The 20,934-nt window shown below is 41.6% G+C and overlaps 1 protein-coding gene across 2 annotated transcripts in view; it reads left to right on the top strand.

The window, feature by feature from the left end:
- The window catches only part of SLC25A17 (solute carrier family 25 member 17), a 48,047-nt gene extending 33,443 nt beyond the window's left edge, over window positions 1–14,604 (top strand). The window contains exons 5-9 of one of the 2 annotated variants that reach the window (XM_086402996.1): window positions 842–958; window positions 1,919–2,064; window positions 2,153–2,248; window positions 4,412–4,494; window positions 14,331–14,604. In XM_086402996.1, the coding sequence (XP_086259122.1) occupies window positions 842–958; window positions 1,919–2,064; window positions 2,153–2,248; window positions 4,412–4,494; window positions 14,331–14,406 (518 nt within the window). In that variant the 3' untranslated portion in view covers window positions 14,407–14,604. Of the gene's footprint in view, window positions 1–841; window positions 959–1,918; window positions 2,065–2,152; window positions 2,249–4,411; window positions 4,495–8,370; window positions 9,420–14,330 lie in introns of those variants that run through there. The other variant, XM_086402995.1, reaches the window with a different exon arrangement.
- The last annotated feature ends 6,330 nt before the right edge of the window (window positions 14,605–20,934 follow it).

Genomic DNA, 20,934 nt, shown 5'->3' with positions numbered 1-20,934 from the left:
CATTTATAAAGTATATACTGTGCGTCAGGCATTTTTATTACAAGTCTGTCTGGTATTTTTCTCTAATCATTTCAGGACTGATGAGGAATGTCTTAATATCTCAAGATGGTGCTAAAATTGGGATCGTGTGTTTTCAAAACAGAAGCACCTGGCTCGTTGTATTGTTCCACTCTGAGGCCACCTTGGGTGGCCAAGATCCCCATCCTTAAGCTTGTAAGAATCACGATGCTTGTGAAGCTGTTGCAGGTGTTTTTGTGATGGTTCATAACGACTGCTTGCTGCCTGCCTGTCCTAATTCCCCAAGTGATGAGGAACTCTTCTGTGAGCCTCTAGTCCCTGTCGAAGTCCCTTCAAATGTCACACTTTCTCCCACCTGTCTTTTATGGTACTGGATCCGTACTCACTTAAAACCATGTGAGCTACTTACGTGAGAGTTGGAAGGTGTGTGTTTTATGTGATATTGTCATGGACTTATTTAGCATGTGATCAAGAAATCAGTTCCCCCATCTGAAAGCTGTTTTTAAAAACTGTGTTTAAAACTATATCAAAATTGCTACTTTGGATGCTGCATAAGTTGACAGATTGCCTCTTAGTGTACAAAGGAGGAAACTCTGCACTCTCCTCCCGTGGCGAGGCGCTGCTGCCGGCCAGCCCGCTCTCGGCAAGGCTTCTGAATTGCTTCTAACAGTGGTGGCTTGTGTTGTACCTTGGCACAAAGGGACACCTCACCTCAGGTCTCCTAGTAGGTCAGCAGAAAAATAACTGGAACAGGGACGTGTTTAGCTTTAACATAAAGGTTACATTTTGCTTTCCCTTTGTCTCACCCCCTTTCTCTTTACAGGGGTGGTGAATGTGCTGCTCACAACTCCACTCTGGGTGGTAAACACCAGACTGAAGCTGCAAGGGGCAAAATTTAGGAATGAAGACATTGTACCGACCAACTACAGTGGTATCATTGGTGAGTGTCTTTTGGATGTGTTCCTTTTTAAAGGTTCTCTTTTCTCTTTGTATCTGGAATTTATCAGCATGATAAGGACAGCCTCAAATCTCAATGTCCAACAGTAAGCATTTGTTTAGCTCCTGTGTCTGTGGATTGGCAAGGATTTGATTCATCTAATATGACTCCAGCCTAGGATTCTCAGCTCCATGTGTCTCTCTTCCATTTCCTGGGACCAGCCTCAGGATATTCTTCTCTTGGTGATAGCAAAAGCACAGGAAGACATGCCTGATCATACAAGCATATTTCAAGCCCCCGTTTGCATCTTGTCTATTACCATCGTCTTGGCCAACACACTCCCAATGGCCAAGCCTCAAGACAAGGGATAGAGAAATATACCGGTGGAGTATAGCCCATAGAGCGAAGGTGGGAAGGGATGAATATTTCTGAAGAATAATTTGCTACTTTTTCTCCCCCAGTGTTGTCTTTGAATAAAGATACAAAATTAGTGTCTGATATCTTTGAGATTCTACTTTTTAATAGTATCACACTGCCAGTTTCTTCTTCCCCATCTTTCCCTCTTTATAATGAGGACAGTGATTTTCTTAAAAGGCAGTCCTATAAAATGAACTCTGGAGAACTGTCTTATCTTTTTCTGTACTGGCCTTCACTGTGAAACCCACAGGCTGTCGTTCCCCATTCTGTCTGTGTAATACAGAGAGCTCAGAGGTGGAGATGATCAGTACTGAGGAAAACTTGACCTGCTAACCCCAGATTTGTCAGGAAGGGTTGCCAACAATTGAAGTTAGTCTCTCAATAACTCAGTGACTGTCAGTATCTGATGATTCTCCAGAAGCAGTTAACGGATTAACTTGTCATTGCCAGAAGGAAATCTTGATAGAATCAGTCTGGCCTGTGTTCTGGGCAAGTTGTCTTTCTAGTTAGGGGATTGTCCTCAAAGGGACTTGATTTCTCGCTTAGATGCTTTTCACCAGATCATCCGGGATGAAGGGATCCTGGCTTTATGGAACGGCACCTTTCCCTCCCTGCTGCTGGTCTTTAATCCTGCCATCCAGTTCATGTTCTACGAAGGCTTAAAACGGCAGCTTTTAAAGAAACGAACGAAGGTAAGCCCTGATCTTGAAAGCTGCAAACAGCCCCTGACCCCTTCTCACTGTGTGGACTGATGCAGTTCGTTCTTTCTTTGCCTTGCAGCTTTCTTCCCTGGATGTGTTCCTCATTGGTGCAATTGCCAAAGCAGTCGCCACCACGGTCACCTATCCTATGCAGACAGTACAATCAATTCTGAGGGTGAGTGCTGGGCTTCTCCTGCATTTAGACAGATAACATTCTAAAATAATGTGGTTTCTTTGTTTGAAGCAGTGTTAATAAAGCCGTGAAGTGCTCCAGAGCATTTCTCAGCCAATTTCCCGTTGTTTGATATTTTGCTAACTAGTCAGGCTGTCAGTTGGTTTTCTCTTTGGTTTGGAACAAAGTTTACACTTTGAATTTCTTTGGTCACCTGCTGTCTTAGAAAATCCAAGTATGGAGGAAGTTCTTTAAAGACCTCAGGAACATAATAAGCTTGCTTCCTTCACATTCAGGTTGATTGGCCTGGTGCATAGGGTAGATTTCCCTTTACAGAATCAGAGATTCATTCAGAAGGAATGAATGATGTAGCTTTCCTGAAGTATTTTCAAATTTCTAGTTTCTCATTCATTCAATTATTTATTCTTTGAAATATTTTTTTAAGTACCCATTCTACGAGCAACTGGGGCGCACGTGGTGAATAAAAGCCATAGTCCCTGCCCTTGGGAGTTAACCGAGGAGAGAGCGAACAAGTAAATCAGCATAAATAAGTAACTGCAGATTGAGGAAGGAGCTATCAAGGAAGTAAGCCACATTCTGTGATTTAGTGGAGAGGGCCACAGTGGGGGTCTTCTAAGATGGCACGATTGGGGTGGGTCCTCTGAGGAGCCCTGTGTAAATCAAGACTTAAAGGAAGGTAAGGACCCAGCCATGCAAAGAGCAGAAGAAAGAGCTTTCCAGGTAGAGGGAACATGGTGTACTAAGAGCTTGATGAATCCTAGCAACTGAAAGGGAGGCCACTGTGGCTGGAGGTGGCTCAAAAGGAGATCAGAAAAGAAGCAGGATGGCTATGAGTGATGACTGGATTTTATTCTCACTGCAATAGGAAACCGTTGCAAGGCTTTAGACAAGAATAATGTGATCTCATTTATAATTTGAGAAGACTACTATGACTATTCAGGATAAGAGAAAAGGGAGTTTCAGGTTAGGAGGCTATTTTGGTCACATGTGTATGAGATGCGATGGTGGAAAGGGAGGGATTCAAGTTGTGTTTGGGAGAAAAAATTCAAAGGACTTAAACCGATGAGTAAAATGGAGGCGTTAATGAAAGTATTTTAGTTTGAAAAGATTATTCCCTTCTGTTAAAAGTATTTTTACCAATGGACTATTTTTCAATTGGTACTTAATATAAAAGAATTTCAGTTGCAGTCAAATAAATGTATTTTGACATTTTTATAATAGAAACATAACATGCAGAGCTTGGACTACAGAGATTCTAACTGATTAATGTTTGTCATAACTTCTTAAAAGACTAGAAGCCATTCCATCAGTATCTAAATCTTCATCCTGGGCGTGATTTTTTCTTTTGAGGTAGAATTTTCCCCATGATTCTCTGTAAAAATGAAAACTCTCATGCTTGCTTCACTGGAAAAAAATTCTTATTTTCACTTATTTCATTGAAATATTTCATTTGTTTCATTGAAAAAATAGGATTAATGAAATCTAAATCTAAAAAAGCCACCAGGGGCTTCCTTAGTGGTTCAGATGGTAAAGAATCTGCCTGCAGTATAGGAGATCCAGGTTCGATCCCTGGGTTGGGAAGATTCCCCTGGAGAAGGGAATGGCAATCCGCTCCAGTATTCTTGCCTGGAGAATTCCATGGACAGAGGAGCCTGGTGGGCTACAGTCCACCAGGTTGCAAAAGAGTCGCAGGACACGACTGAGCGACTAACACTTTCACTTTCACATATTAAAAGGGTATTTTTATTACCATGTGCTGTAAGATGTTACTCCAACATAAGTGGAAATTAAGATTAAAAAAAAGTGATAACAGGGCTTCCCTGGTAGCACAGTGGTAAAGAGTCCACCTGCCAAACGCAGGAGACTCGGGTTTGATTCCCCTGGGAAGGTCCTGCATGCCGTGGAGCAGTTAAGCCTGTGCGCCACAACTGTTGAGCCTGTGCTCGGCAACAAGAGGAGCCGCCGCAGTGAGAAGCCCAGCGACTGTAACCAGAGGGTAGCCCCGCTCAGTGCAACTAGAGAGCAGCCCGCGCCCAGTGACAGAGACGCAGCACAGCAAAAAAAGAAACAAGTAAATAAGTAAAAATTTTTAAAAAAGAAAGCGGTAACAGATGGTAATTATTTGTCTTGTTCCTTCTTCCTTAGTTTGGACGTCACAGACTCAACCCAGAAAACAGAACACTGGGGAGTCTTCGGAACATTCTCTATCTCCTTCACCAGCGAGTAAGGTGAGCTTTGTAGATGTTTCACATTCTGTCCTCTCTTTTAACAGCTGTCTCTGCCAAGAAGTGGTTGGATTTGCTTATCTTGTATTTTTGCCTTGGCAGCGGCATCCTGAAAACTTCTCCCTTGCCTGCTGTGCTCAGACATTTCTCATTTAGGAGCTTAGTGACACATGAGAGCATTTAGGGAAATTGTGGAAAAGTTCATGTCCTTGGTTCTTCGTTAGTTAGAAATATTCAGGACTTTTTTAGAAAGGGAATCCTCCAGTGAAATCCTGCCGTTTGCAACAACATGGATGAACCTTGAGTGTTTTGTTAAGTGAAATAAGTCAGGCCGAGAAAGACAGATGCTTTGTGCTTTCACTCAGTGTGGAATCTGCAGACAGACAAACTCATCAGTGCTGAGAACAGATGGGTAGCTTCCAAAGAGGAAGAGGGTTTGAGGGTTTGAGGGCAAAGTGGGTGAAAGGAGTCAGCTGTATGGTAGCAGCTGATTATGGGACCTGTGGTGGTGATCACTGTGCGGTGTATAGAGAGGTCAAGTATAATGCTGTACACCTGAACCGTGGCATTTCCCTATAGCCCAGTTGGTAAAGAATCCGCCTGCAATGCAGGAGACCCCGGTTCAATTCCTGGGTCGGGAAGATCTGCTGGAGAAGGGATAGACTACCTACTCTAGTATTCTTGGGCTTTCCTTATGGCTCAGCTGGTAAAGAATTCACCTGCAATGCAGGAGACCTGGGTTCGACCCCTGGGTTGGGAAGATCCACTGGAGAAGGGAAGGGCTACCCACTCCACTGTTCTGGCCTGGAGAATTCCATGGACTGTTTAGTGCATGGGGTCGCACAGAGTCGTGCATGACTGAGTGACTTTCACACCTGAAACAAAGGAGAGCCCTCCTGTAATCTAATCTAGAGACTGCTCTGCTGAGTAGTGCTCCATTGATCACGTATCCCAAAACCCCTTGTTAGAAATAAGCAGGTGTCAGAGAGCCGCAGTCATCATGGGAAAGGGAAGGAGGGTAGGCAGAGGAACAACAGCTGTAATCTCAGTTACGACAACAGTGATGATGATGGCGAGGGGAGTTAGCGTTTTTGAGCTATTATGTGGCAGACACTAAGCCAGATGCTCTACTTGGGTAATCTCACTTAATCCTCACAACAGCCCTTTGAGGCAGGTACTGTCGTCATCTTCCCATTTCTTTTAAAGGGGAAATCAAATAGGTCAGCACCTTTGAGGCAGAAGCTATTATAACTTTATTAGTGTTCCTAGAGGTAAGATATTTTAAACTAAGTTTATTATAAAAATAGAATATGCTTGGGATAAAAAATCAAAGATAAAGAATTGGTGTAAAGCTGAAAAAACAAAAATGCTGATCATACCAAGTGTTGGCAAGAATGAGGCAACTAGAACTTTCCTATGCTGGTGGGAATTAAGAATGGCACAAGCATTTTGGAATGCAGTGTGGCATCTTCTTATAAAGTTAAGCATACGCCTCCTATAGACCCAGCCATTCCCTTTCAAGGTGTTTACCCAAGACAAATGAAACATGTCTACACAAAGACCTGTGCATAAATGTTAGTAACAGCTTTATTTGTTAGAGCCCAAAACTGGAAACATCCCAAATGTCCATCATTGAATGAGTAGGTACAAGTTGTGATATACCTGTACAGTGGGATACTGTTCAGAAAGGAAAAAGAAATAATTATTGATACATGCAAAAATGTAGGTGGATCTCAGAATAGTTCCGCTGAGTAAAAGAGATCAGACAGAAAAGAATTCATATTGTATGATTCCACTTTCATGAATCCACCTGCCAGTGCAGGAGACGGAAGAGATGTGGGTCCAATCCCTGGGTTAGGAAGATCCCTTGGGGAAGGAAATGGCAACCCACTCCAGTATTCTTGCCTGGGAGCTTCATGGACAGAGGAGCCTGGTGAGCTACAGTCCATAGGGTCGCAAAAGAGTTGGACACGACTGTGCACACACACATGCTCATCACTCAGACTTAGAAAATGATCTACAGTGACAGCAAAGGAACGTGAGGACAGCGTCCTCCTGGGGATGACGGATGGTGGGTACGTTCATGACCTTGAACGTGGTGATGGTTCACGGATGTACCCACCAGTCAAAACTCGTCAAACTGAAATCATTTAAACTTCAATAAAGCTATAAATACATGCATATCTACACTGTTTTCTGTCTCTTTTCCAGGAGATAGTCACTATTAAAAAGTATATGTATTTCCAAAATACTGTATAAAAAAACATATATTTTCCACTCCATTTCCAGCCCCCTCTCCTCTCTGGAGAATAGTAGGTGGTGCTGGAAATTCCCAGCTTCTGATCTTTGCTTGGTCTGTCTGGTGACCAGCCCCACCCAGGAGTCCAGCACGGATCACCTCATTAGAACAGAAGACACTGCTGCCACCCAGGACTTAAGGGATTTAGGAGCTCTGTGTCAGGAACTAGGATCAAAGACCAATTGTTAGAATAAAGAAATGTTCCTAGTGTTCTTTTCACTTAGGAAATTATAAGCAAGAGCTCCTAAAACTCTGTGCCAGGAACTGAGGACAGGGACTAATAGATTTTTTTTTTTTCTGTTATCTCCTAGCAGACCTCACCTTGAGAAATACCAAGGTGGAGTTTCTTGGGTTTCTTGGGGGAACATAAGTTAGCCAGTGAACGAGACATTCATGAGTCAAAGATTTTCATTTCTATTTATCACATGATTCACTCCAAATAATAGGTTTTCACACATAGCAAGTATGTAAAATGTAGAATAGCTCCTGAATGGAGCACTTGACTTTTAATATCTCAGTCCGCATGCGTGCTACATAGAGCCCTGGAGTTGCTGATGAACTAGCAGATGAGATTAATTCACTCTCAATAATTAGCTCTGGAGACATCATTTACTCAGCTTCTGTTTCTAGCTGAAGCATTCTTCTCTGTTGTTGGAGCAGTCGTTCTAAAGGGCTGGTGTCCAGGCGGGCCTTGTCATCCTCATCACCTGGGAGCTTATTAGCAATGCAGATTCTTGAGTCCCATCCCAGGCTTAATGCTTCGGAAACTCCGTGGATAGGACCCAGCAATCTGTGGTTCACCGAGCCTTCCCAGTGATTGTGACATACACTAAATTTGAGAACCACGGAGTTAAAAGGTCAAATGTACAGAAAGACTCGGTATTGGAGAGATTTTCATTCCTGTCACTTTCTCTAGTTCTGTTCAGGCTGCAATGATCTAAACCAATTGGCAGCTCTCCTACCATTTAGGGACTGTTGCTGCTGCTGCTGCTAAGTCGCTTCAGTCGTGTCCGACTCTGTGAGACCCCGTAAGCCCAGAGACAGAAGCCCACCAGGCTCCCCCGTCTCTGGGGTTCTCCAGGCAAGAACACTGGAGTGGGTTGCCATTTCCTTTTCCAGTGCATGAAAGTGAAAAGTGAAAGTGAAGTTGCTCAGTTGTGTCCGACTCTAGCGACCCCATGGACTGCAGCCTACCAGGCTCCTGCGTCCATGGGATTTTCCAGGCAAGAGTACTGGAGTGGGACTGTTAGGTTGAAATAACTTTGTTGAGAGAGCCTTAAAAAGTCAAGATCTAAAAGTTCTTTGTTAATCTTAGATGTTGGCATTAAAATGGTTTTAGGACTTTAGGATCTGTACCCTCTCTGTGAGAACCTATCATCATTCCGCTGATTAATCATGGCTTTGAAGAAATAATCAACTTTTGTCAATTCCCAAGCACCTTCAAAGATAAAGTACTTAAGTAACAGAAGTCTGTTAATATCTAAAACTTTGATTGCTTCTTTTGATCCTAAGAAGAAGCCTTTGCAAAGTAGTATGTTTCTTTGAAAACCTTTTGTTTTTTCCTCATCCCTTCCTTTCAGGCGTTTTGGAATTGCGGGACTCTACAAAGGCCTTGAAGCCAAGCTGCTGCAGACAGTCCTGACTGCTGCTCTCATGTTCCTCGTTTACGAGAAACTGATGGCTGCCACCTTCATGGTCATGGGGCTGAAGAGCACGCGCAAGCACTGAGGCACCTCTCAGCCCCCGGCGCTCAGAAGTGCTCCAGACGGGGGGCGTGCGTGATTCCACTGTACTTGCCCCTTCCTCTGAGAAGTCTACCCTCATTGGCTTGAGATACATCCAGGGTTGTAGCCAGCTTGACTCATTACCAACTTAACTCTTTTGATGGTTGGTTGAGTTTTGTGGAGGAGGTTGGACCAATGGCCATATGAAAAGAACACATGATCAAAAACCTAAAAATGAAACTTGATGGGGATTTATTGATTTTCCTGAAGGGAATGGACTATTGCTCTCATGTATAATCTTCTCCAGTTAAAGTCTTTTTGAAATTTACCAGCTATTCTCTTTCCCTGAACCACCCCCCGGCTCCAGGTTCTACAGCCGATTTGCTACCATGTAATTCTCTTGGTATTCTCCTCCTATATACTTTTGCACGTCTCCATCTGGGTATTTTCCTCACTAAAAATGTTATGACTATGCCACAGGCATGCCTATTATTCTTGAGCTTTTTTTCTCCTGATTCAGGAAAGATATCTTCTTTAGTGTGTGAGCTATTTATTTTGTGGGGGAAATGAAAATGATTAATTCCAAATGATTCTCTTATAAACTGTAAGCATCACTTATTCTTTCGTATCTGACATAATTAAAAAATATTTATTTTGAATCAACCTTTTCACTACAGAATTTGAGGTTTTGTGTTCATCCATATGGGCCCCAGTAAATTGTAAGCACAAAAGCGATTCTTCAAATTTGCCCTTTAGAGTATTACATTGGGTTTACAACCAGCTGGTAAAAATCACAGAAAAGGGAAAGGGAGCAGATACCTTGTTTAGGCTCTGGAATACTGTCTTCTTTTGTAAACTCATGGTAGAGGCTGTATATTTTGAGAATAAACTTCTGGTTAAGGTTATTTCTGTTTGAAAATGTTGCTTAGAGTCCTGCTACTCAAAGTGTGGATCCCAAACAGTAGCATCAACATCACCTTGGGAGCTTGTTGGACATGCCATCCCAGACTTTCTGAATCATCCTCTGTGTTTTAACAAGATACTTACGTGATCTATACTCATCAAAGTTCAAGAGAACTTAGAGCTCCTGAGTCCACCGAAGATGCAGTTGGTTTCAATTATGGAAACCAAACATCAATATCGAAGGAAAGGTAGACTAATGTATTATATTAGAGCATCCTGTGAAAAGACCAGAAGTTCTGTCATCATTTACATTCACCTCACAGCGCATGTTCAGGTTGGTAGGACTTTCATTATGTGGTCAACAATGAATTTTGACGTCTCAAGGCACTCAAGAAGCAAACCCTCTTGACATGAGTAGAACAGCAGCTTTTTTAGACCTTATTTTAGCCCCTATATCAAAATGACAGGTTTTTCATTTATAAGTCTTATTCAGTCAATTAAAGTAATAATGAAGTGTCTGTGTCTATTCTATACTAGTATTTAAGTTCAATTTTGAGAGTGGAAATTTATTTTCTCTCATCCTGGTGGTAATTTCAAAATACATGATTATTAGACTAGTAATAATCAAAAGATCATTGTGTTGTTCTAGAAAACAAAACCTAAGAGGAACTCATAATCAGAGAACTAGACTGAACACTTCTCTAAAAGCTAGAGAATTGGCCCCACTAACTGCTTTTTATTTTATTTATATATTTTATTTTTTAAAGTGTGTGTGTGTGTGAATGTGTCAAGGCTTGAGTGGGGAGCTTGGGAGAAGAATGACCATAAAGATGCCATGTGTACTTTTGTTATTCTTTTAATTTTTAATTTTGATGTTCACTTTGGAACTTGAATTTTGAGCTCAGGGTATTATGAATTGTTGGTATGTTAAAATAATTCCCAAGTCAGGATATGTAGTTATATTGGATGTTTATGATGTGGGAATGTATCTGATGCTTCTTTTTTATCTGATTTTATGAGGAAACAATTTCACTTTGAGGTTTATGTTCCCTGTGGAAGCTAAGCTCACTATGAGTTAATAACTCACCCAGTTTTATAACCTTTGATTGTTAATAAGTTGCTTGAGAAAACTAAGGAGCTGAATTCTATACTAGGGGAAGGGAAGACTTTCTTTCTGATTCTTTATGCAGTTTCTCTAGAAAATGAGGATTAAGAACCTTAGAGATTATGTTAGAAAATTTCATCTGTAAGCATTTAATCTGTGCTTTAAAGTGGACATTAAATGTCCATTCTTGTCTATTTTACTGTTAAGTTTGAAACACAAAAATAGGATTTACCATCAGAACATAAGCAGTTGGAGTTAGAATCTTGGGTTTTATTCTCAGCTCTGCCACTAACAAGTTATGTCATCTTGTGTTTCGGCTTTTTTATAAGTGGAGGCAATAATACGATCGATCCATCTCAGAGGGTATTTGAGAGCTCATAATGTCAGCTAAATCCCTTTATGATCGTGGGAGAAGGAAGATCTGAGTGAAACTTGTAACAAGCCCAGATTTATATGGCAATTTCCCTTCTTAAAGCTTATACACTTTCTCATTTTATAATCCCAATACCTCTGTGAAATAGGAGGCAAGTAACCATATTCCCATTTAATTAATAAGGAAATTGAGACAGCTATCAAATGACTTGGCTGGTTGGAGCCAGGACTAGAGTTGGGTTTCCTGCAGTCTAGTGTAATGATTACAAGAATGGGTTCTGGAGGTAGACCCAAGTTCAACTCTGGTCTTGCTCTCTACCAGCTGTGGGAACAAGGCAATTGCCAAACGGGTATAAAACTCCGTTTTCTCAACTATGAAATGGAGATGATGATAAACCTACCTCATAGGGTGATTGTGAAGATTGAATGAGATCATATATATAAATTTCCTAGCACAAGGCTTGCCATATAGGAAGAGCTAGATAAAAGTGACGACTATTACTACAGTATTATTATTGATGAAGGATATGACTAACAGATGCAATTGTAGTTCAGTGGAAAGCACTCAGGGTTTTGAGTCAGATCTAGGTTCAGACTTTCATTCTATCACTTAAAAGTATTGTGGTGTGGAGTCACAGATGTAGAGGATGGACTTGCCATGGGGAACAAGGGTAGGGATGGATTGGGAGATTGGGGCTGATATGTACATACACTATATATAAAATAGATGGCTAATTGGGACCTACTGTATAGCACAGGAAACTACTCAATACTCTGTAACTACCTATATAGGAATAGAAACTAAAAAAGTGTGGATATGTGTATGTGTGTAGCTGATTTACTTTGCTATATAGCAGAAACTGGCATGGAACTGTGAGTCAGCTATACTCCAATGAAGATTAATTTTTTAAAAAAAGCATTATAGCCACAGACAAGTCATTTCCTCTCCTTTCTTAGCCTTTATGTGTTTATCTGTCCAATAGAAATGATTACCAGGCAAGGCTATTTTATATATGTATGTGTGTGTGTGTGTGTGTGTGTGTATAATTTTTTAATTTTTAGAACCAGCCTTGCAAGGTAATCACTTCTGTTGGCTGGGTGAGGATGTATATGTATGTGTGTGTGTGTGCTTAGTCGCCCAGTCATGTCCAACTCTTTGTGACCCCATGGGCTGTAGCCCTCCAGACTCTTCTGTCCATGGGCATTCTCCAGGCAAGAATACTGGAATAGGTTGCCATGCCCTCCTTCCCAACCCAGGTCTCCCTCACTCCAGGCAGATTCTTTACCAACTGAGCCACCAGGGAATCCCATATATATGTATATATGCATCTGGCAGAGTATATGACCTATAAATATGCTTAATAAATGCCAAGGTTTTCCACTCAGATGTAATTGACATATAACATTTTATTAGTTTCAGATGTACAATGGAGTGATTGCATATAGGTATATATCGCAAAATGATCACCACAGTAAGTCATAAACATCTACCACCAAAACATGCACCAGATAAATGCTGTTTAAACCAAGAAAGCCAACTATATTTTACTTTGAGACAGTATTTCGTCTTCCCATTTGTTTTATTAGTGAACATTTCTTTTCTGGAAGGCTTTTGTGTACCTCATCAAAAGTGAAGCCAAACCCAGTAATTTTATGTTTTAACCACTACAAGAGTCCCTTGGACAGCAAGGAGATCAACCAGTCAACTCTAAAGGAAATCAACCGTGAATATTCATTGGCTCCAGTACTTCGGCCATATGATGTGAAGAGTCAACTCATTGAAAAGAGCCAACTCATCTTTCCCTAATACTGGGAAAGATTGAGGGCAGGAGGAGAAGGGGGTGACAGAGGATGAGATGGTTAGATGGTATCACCAAGTCAATGGACATGAGTTTGAGCAAACTCCGGGAGATAGTGAAGGACAGGGAAGCCTAACATGCTGCAGTCCATGGGGTTGCAAAGTGTCAGACACGACTGAGTGAATAAACTGATTGACTGACTAGACAGTAAAGAATATGCCTTCAGTGCAGGGGATCCAGGTTCAATCCCTGGGTCGCAAAGATCCCCTGGAGAAGGAAATGGCAACCCACTCCAGTATTCTTGCCTGGAGAATTCCATGGACAGAGGAGACTGGTGGGCTACAGTCCAGGAGGTTGCAAACAGTTGGACACAACTGAGTGACACTTTTCTTTAAGTGACTGAACAATAATCCAACATTCAGATGAAGGCACCCAAATGTTTATCAGTTCATCAGTAAAATATGAACTGGTTCAGTAGCACTGAGTCACTGGCTGAGCTACTGTCTCATCTTCGCTCTCTAGAAAAGCTAAAGAATTCTGACTTCATGGCACCAAATGCCACATGTCTCTGGAGAGCCCTGCTTCTGGGCTGATGAATTACTTACCTAGCAGTGTTGACTGTCACCAGAATACCAAAGATATACAAAGGCTCACTTGTAGAATATTTTTATATGCAGGAAATGCAACTGATGTGACCGCACAGGATTTTTACTATAGAAATGATTGGACCTTGGGTTAGGCTTTCTTTATGGGGCATACTGGTAGCCCCTGAAAATTATGTTCCTTGAGACACAACACGGTAAGAAAATAACTTACCATGGACTGCATGAGAAAAGAGAAGATAGAAAATAACTATAAAGACAGAGTGGAGAGGAAATTAGGAGACGGATATGAGGGTCAGGGGGAGGTGGGGACAAGGCACCAGTGCCTAGCATAGCACTCAAGGAAACATGCTCAAAAAATGCTCATAGACTAGGCGGTGAACTGTGGAACCCACCAAATGAGATCCAGTCTGGGGAAGGGGAAGGAAAACTTGGTTTGGAACTAACTGTGAGAATGGGTAATGGAATTTCTGTGTGTAGAGTGCCTGGTAAATGCCAGGCACAATGAACTTACATATATCTTGATACCTTTGTAATAACTCTAAATACATGAGATTGATTCCCATTAACAGATAAGATAGTTAAGGTTTCAAGGGTAATTTATCAGTGGTCACTCAATGACTGAGGGTCAGGATTTAAAATTTAGGCTGACTCCAGAACTTTCTACATTGCCACACCACATTCTTCAGATGTCCCTAAAAGTAAGCCTTCTGAGCCAGTGTGTGCATTCCCTTTTCAAACTTAGAGGAACATATGATTGAAGATGTGTAACTCTTTCTGTAATGAACTGTGTGAACCTCTATATGGTGCTACAAGGCTCAAGGGAAGCCTCTGGCCTCTGAATCCAAGGGTGGCTCCATAAATCCAAGTCTTTCTCCTATTCTTGGTGGAGATAAGGAATCAGCTCTTCCTGGAAGCCTTTCTGGAATTTTGTGTTCTCCTACCCACCCACCTCCAAAGACTTTTGTGCACCTGTACTATTTTGTATGGGCTTCCCTGGTGGCTCAGCGGTAAAGAATCTGCTTGTCAATGCAGGGGTCACAGGTTCAAACCCTGGTTCGGGAAGACCCCACATGCCGTGGAGCCACTAAGCCTTGCACCACAACTATAGAGCCTGTGCTCTAGAGCCTGGGAGCCACAACTAGTGAATGCCACGTGCCTAGAGCCCGTGCTCCACAAGAGAAACCACTGCAATGAGAAGCCCACGCATCACAGCTAGGAAGTAGCTCCCACTAGCTGCAGCTGGAGAAGACCCGTGCACAGCAGCGAAGACCCAGCACAGCCATAAATAAATCTTTTTTAAAAAAATCGAGAAAGTCCTTTCTATTTCTCTCTTAATTTACAGCTAGTTTATAGGTATGACATTTACAGATTTTTTTCTAATGCATTCATTCTCACTTTATTCTCTCTATTGAAAGGATTAATTACTTTTGTACTGTACAGGTGGAGAAGTGAGACACAAATCTGGGTCATGTCGCATAGCAAAGGATTGGGAGTCAAAAACAGGAGTTCAGGCCCCCTGGTAGTCTATCCAGTAAGCTTTCACTGGCTTGTACTGCTTGGAGGTTTAAAGTTTTTCTTTTAGTTTTGGAGATTTTTTTGGTTATAAAAAATAACACACAGTCATTAAAATTTTTCAGAAGATACAGAAAAGAAGAATGAAGTGAGTAAAGATATATTCCTGTATGCCTGTGTTTATATATATCTTCGTATATTCTTACTGCCCAGAAATCACTGCTAATATTTCACTATATCTATTTTCAGACTTGTTTAAATACACAAATTCACAGATATATTTAGGTAGGATTTTTAAAATGAGATCAAACTATGCCTAACTTTGTAACTTTTTGATCTCAAATATAACTTGCTGTCAATAAATATGTCGTAGTTTGTTATGTAGAAATGCATTGTATGAATGTACCCTTATCTAGTTAGACTCCTATTGATGATCGGGCTTCTGGGTTGTTTCCAATTTTTTGCTATTATGAATAATATGATAAAATCCTTTAAATATGATTCCCTTTATATTTTTTGATTACTTCTTTAAGAAAAAATTTCCAGGAATCCAGTTCCTGGGTTAAAAAGGTATGCCTCTTGCAAATTATATTATTAAATTAAAACTTCATCCTGTCTATTCTTTTTATGTTCATTGTCAAGCATTTTCTGGGACTTCCCTGGTGGTCCAGTGGCTAGGATTCCATGCTCCCAGCACAGGGGTCCCGGGTTCGAGCCCTGATCAGGGAACTAGATCCCACATACCAAAACATGCCACAGCTAAAGCTCTCACATGCCACAGCTAAAAATCGCACACGCTGCAACCAAGACCCAGCACAGCCAAATAAATAAATATTTTTTAAAAATAAAATTCTCCCTTCCTTAAAAAGAAAAAGAAACTTCTTTTCTTCACCTCTACTTTGACAAACAGCAGGAGAAATTCCATTCTGGGTGTGACAGGGAAGAAAAGTTGTATGCCAGGGGCTAAGCTTTATATGCTTTTTCATTTAATTCTTGTAACAATCCTATGAAATTCAGAGTTAGGTGTATCAGAAGTAATTGTTACAGGAGTTTCAATTTGCTGAAAATTAGATTTCTTCCGGCAGATGACTGGGATCATTGAACAGCACATGCTGATGCGTAATAATTTATTGAGCACCTACTATGCTCCAGTTGCCATACTAGGTGCTTTACATAAACTGTCTTATTTAAGCCTGCTACCGAGGTGCCAAAGCTGGCATACTTTCCACAGTTTTTCGCCTTCGAGCTTTGGTTCCAAATCTGCATCCCAGCTCCCGAGTCTTTGTTAGGTGGCAAATTCTAGAGGGCAGGGACTTACTCTGAATCATTCCCTGGATCACCCGTGAACATGGGGTCACTCTGGGCATGTGCCACTGTAGAAATGCTTTAAGATGATGATCTTACTTTTACTATTTATCTTTTATTGACTTTTTACTTTATTAGTAAGCTGTTTGATGGAAGATGGCTGTTTTGGTTTTGTTTTAAACAACTGCAGCTATGGAAAACCTTTATGCCACCAGAGGGCATTGCAGTCAGCCTCCTTTATCATCATCATAAATCCCTGCAGTCACTGTGGCTGATCCATATTGATGTATACCAGAAACCAATGCAATATTGTAATTATCTTTCAATTAAAAATAAATAAAAATAAACAAATAAAGCACTGCTGTCAGAGATGCTGAGAGAAATTTGTTCCCAATTAAACTGAAAAAGGCAGAATTCTTAGGCATGATGAGCAATCAGCATAGGGCCCGTGGCTTGCACTTGGTGGAGCGCTACCTTGAAGAGCCTTTTTAATCTATAAAAGTGAAGAATGGAGTAGGTAGTATTTGCTGAAATTATATTCTTTTACTTTTTCCTTTCCCCAGGCCTATGCCTGAACTTTTAATTCATCATCCACAATTTATAATCTTCTCTTGGCCAGATATTAAAGCCGGCTGCTCTGTCTCAATAGGAATTGAAGGCAGAGAACCAATGGACACAGTTTTTCTCCAGGAGCGTCCACCGCTTTACTGGTCTCTATTAACACTAATAAAAACTTGCAAAATGGACTGAGCCACAGCTGAGTAATTCGCTTGTTTCTGTTCACCATCTGATAGAATTGCTGATAGGCAGTGAAATGATTAAAAGGCAGAGCTGGAGGGAAAAGAGATCAAAGGCATTCTGATAATCCATGAATTTAAAAATTAGTTTAAATCTTTACTATTGTTTTTTTTTTTCTATAGACAGGTACATCTTACCATATAATTTGAAATACATTTTCAAAATATTGAGGCTTCTAAGATATAGCCAACTAAAGCTCTGTCCCCTAGGAACATTTGAGATATTTATTTCACAAATACTTTTCAGTATATTTGATAAAGACTGGGGCATACAGATATGAATAATAATTAATCTTTATATATTGCTTTGCAGTGTATAGAACAATCTGGCATCTTGGAGAAGGAAATGGTAACCCACTCCAGTATTCTTGCCTGGAGAATCCCATGGACAGAGGAGTCTGGTGGGCTATAGTCCATGGGGTCACAGAGTCAGACACAACTGAATGGCTAACACTTTCACTAAGGCTTTCAAGTCTTATGAATCCTAGCATCTTTCCCTAAGGTATGATTTATGCAGTAATACCTGTGTTAAAAAAGAACAGGCTCATCATTTGAGTGTCAAGCTTTGTCTCTAACACAAAGGTCTCTGTGCTCTTTTTTTTTCCTTTGGTTATTTGTGGACCATAGAACCCAGGCTAGAGCTCTATCAAGTAACTTCTGCATTAAGTTCTATTTCTCTGTTTACTTACCTACCTCCATGGATAGATTAAGGGCTCAAAATCCTCACCACCATCACTGTGTCCCAAGTGTGATTTGTCCACTGAGTATATGTATTGAGGGGGAGGTGGGGTATAGTGTAGAATTTAGAGTGCCTAAAGTTGCAATCCCTGGGATAATGCGTATTTTGACAGAAGTAACACATGGCTGCCCCAAAGTTCAGTTTCTTGGTAGTTTCCCCACACTAAATGCAACGGTATATGTACTCCTTAGTCTGAACTGAATGAAGTGCGAGATGTGTCCAGAGAGAAGGGAGCTGCAGAATAAATGCATAAGCTCGGGAGTGTGTAAGCAGAGAAAATACTGTGGAATTAAAACAAGAAAGCTGGCGTCAACCTTACCACGTGTTATTGTTCATCTGTTGCTCCGAGTCCTGGAGCACAGTTTTCATCTTTGTGTCTCGAGTACCTAAGCGAAGACTTAATAATAAAGGTGCTTAATAAGTCTTGTTGTCTTGTGCCAAAGGTATGCTGTTAATCAAGAAGTCAACAAAGAATGTTTGAGCGCGTGCCACCTGCCAGCTGTCTGCTTAGTAACGGGGATACACTGTGAGGAGAATAGACAAGGCCCTGAAAGTCCTGCAGCTCAGTGTGTCAGTTCCTGCAAACTACTCGCTTGACCCTCAGTTTTTCTGATCTGTAAGATGGACATGAGCTTCCCTAGTGGCTCAGTGGTAAAGAACCCGCTTGCCAATGCAGGAGACCTGGGTTTGATCCCTGGGTCCAGAAGATCCCCTGGGGTAGCAAATGGCAACCTACTCCAGTATTCTTGCCTAGGAAATCCCACGGACAGAGAAGCCTGTAGTCCATAGGGTCACAAAGAGTTGGACACGACTTAGCGACTAAAAAACAAGAGGGACATGATGTCAGGACCTCATTGGGTGAATTGAATGAGAGGATGATGTACCTAGTAGGTGCTGAATAAAAGAATCTGCCTGCAATGCCGGAGACACAGGAGACATAGGTTCAGTTCCTGAGTCAGGAAGATCCCCTGGAGGAAGGCATGGCAACGCACTCCAGTATTCTTGCCTGGAGAATCTCCGGGTGACAGTCCATGGGGTCGCAAAGAGGTAGACACAACTGAGCAACTGAGCACAGACACAGTACTGCAGAGGGCTGCAGGCATGGCCTGAGTTCCTTTGAAACCATTTAAACAGAGCCCCAGAGTTTTTATCACCCTGCTCATGCATTCAATTCAATTACGACAATATTTGCTGAGTGCTTATTAAGTATCAAGAAATTGTTAGTGGTTTAGCAATTATGGGCACATTTTTTCAAATGCTTGACACTTCTCAAGGATGTTATGATCTCTGGGGACAAGCAAAGACAAAGTGGTTACAGAGCACAGGGGAAAAAGTAATCCAAGGCCATTGCCAGCGCCCTCATGGATCCTAACTTAACTCTTGACTGGAAAACAGTTGTGGTCTCCTAACTTATCCCCTCAACCCCATTTCAGTCTCCTTCCAATCCAATCAACTATCAGGTCGCTCTTAAGACACAGTTTGGATCCTGTTTTCAAATGTCCAATGCCCATCTGGTCTTGGCATTCTTTCCTTTTTACAACAGGGCCTCTGCCAAGGGTTGAAAGCCTTCTCTCTCAAACAAGCCAGACAACTCCCTTGCTCAGATATGCCCCATATTGTCCTTCCTCCATGCTGTTACTCACAGTGTTCCCTAAGATGGAGGGCCATGCCTCACTCCCTCCTTTCAAACCTAAACTCCTTCACATGCTCTTACTGGGTTCTACCAGACACGAGCTGTCCCTTCTCTGATTTCATTTCTACCATCCTTACAGCATTGTTCAGATTGGTGCCATTTATAGTGCCAGGAGAAATATCAATAACCTCAGATATGCAGATGACACCACCCTTATGGCAGAAAGTGAAGAGGAACTAAAAAGCCTCTTGATAAAAGTGAAAGAGGAGAGTGAAAAAGTTGGATTAAAGCTCAACATTCAGAAAACGAAGATCATGGCATTTGGTCCCATCACTTCATGGGAAATAGAGGGGGAAACAGTGGAAACAGTGTCAGACTTTATTTTCTGGGGCTCCAAAATCACTGCAGATGGTAACTGCAGCCATGAAATTAAAAGACACTTACTCCTTGGAAGGAAAGTTATGACCAACCTGGATAGCATATTGAAAAGCAGAGACATTACTTTGCCAACAAAGGTCCGTCTAGTCAACGCTATGGTTTTTCCAGTAGTCATGTATGGATGTGAAAGTTGGACTGTGAAGAAAGCTGAGCACCAAAGAATTGATGCTTTTGAACTGTGGTGTTGGAGAAGACTCCTGAGAGTCCCTTGGACTGCAAGGAGATCCAACCAGTCCATTCTAAAGGAGATCAGTCCTGGGTGTTCTTTGGAAGGATTGTTGCTAAAGCTGAAACTCCAATACTTTGGCCATCTTGTGCGAAGAGTTGACTCATTGGAAAAGACTCTGATGCTGGGAGGGGCTGGGGGCAGGAGAAGAAGGGGACGACAGAGGATGAGATGGCTGGATGGCATCACCGACTAAATGGACATGAGTTTGAGTGAACTCCGGGGGTTGGTGATGGACAGGGAGGCCTGGTGTGCTGCGATTCATGGGGTCACAAAGAGTCGGACACGACTGAGCGACTAAACTGAACTGAACTGATACTGTATTGGTGTTTTTCTGACTTACTTCACTCTGTATAATAGGCTCCAGTTTCATCTATCTCATTAGAACTGATTCAAATGCTCTTTTTTTAATAGCTGAGTAATATTCCATTATGTATATGTACCACAACTTTCTTATCTATTCGTCTGGCAGGCAGATTCTTAACCACTGGACCACCAAGGAAGTCCTTTAATGATATGTTAGTTACCAGCATCTTTGTGAGAGAGATTATTCAAACAATGTGTGCGAATGCTGATATGAGCAAGGTAGGAGAGTATCAGAGCAGGAGAACCTGAAGCCATGCAGAGATAGAAAGGGGCTAGAATACAATACCATGTCACCAGCTAAGGGACTTTATATATTAAATGTGTATGTATGTATTGTTATCATAATTGAGACTTTTCCCTCAGCTTTGCGTCTTTGTATTTGTCTATGTGGCAGATTCTAGGTCCAGCAGGTAGTGTCTACAGATTGCCATGATTCTACTCCTGCTCACGAACTTCATGCCCTTTCCCCACCTATATCAGTTCAGTTCAGTCGCTCAGTCGTGTCCGACTCTTTGCAACCCCATGAATCGTAGCACGCCAGGCCTCCCTGTCCATCACCAACTCTCGGAGTTGACTCAGACTCACGTCCATCGAGTCAGTGATGCCATCCAGCCATCTCA

This window comes from Bos grunniens, chromosome 5, assembly GCF_055505025.1.
Source record: "Bos grunniens cultivar Pamir isolate PY7600 chromosome 5, Bosgru_T2T1.0, whole genome shotgun sequence".
NCBI classification, from domain to species: Eukaryota; Metazoa; Chordata; class Mammalia; order Artiodactyla; family Bovidae; genus Bos; species Bos grunniens.
Note: the sequence above shows the minus strand (reverse complement) of the source record. Positions and strands in the feature narration are given on the sequence as shown.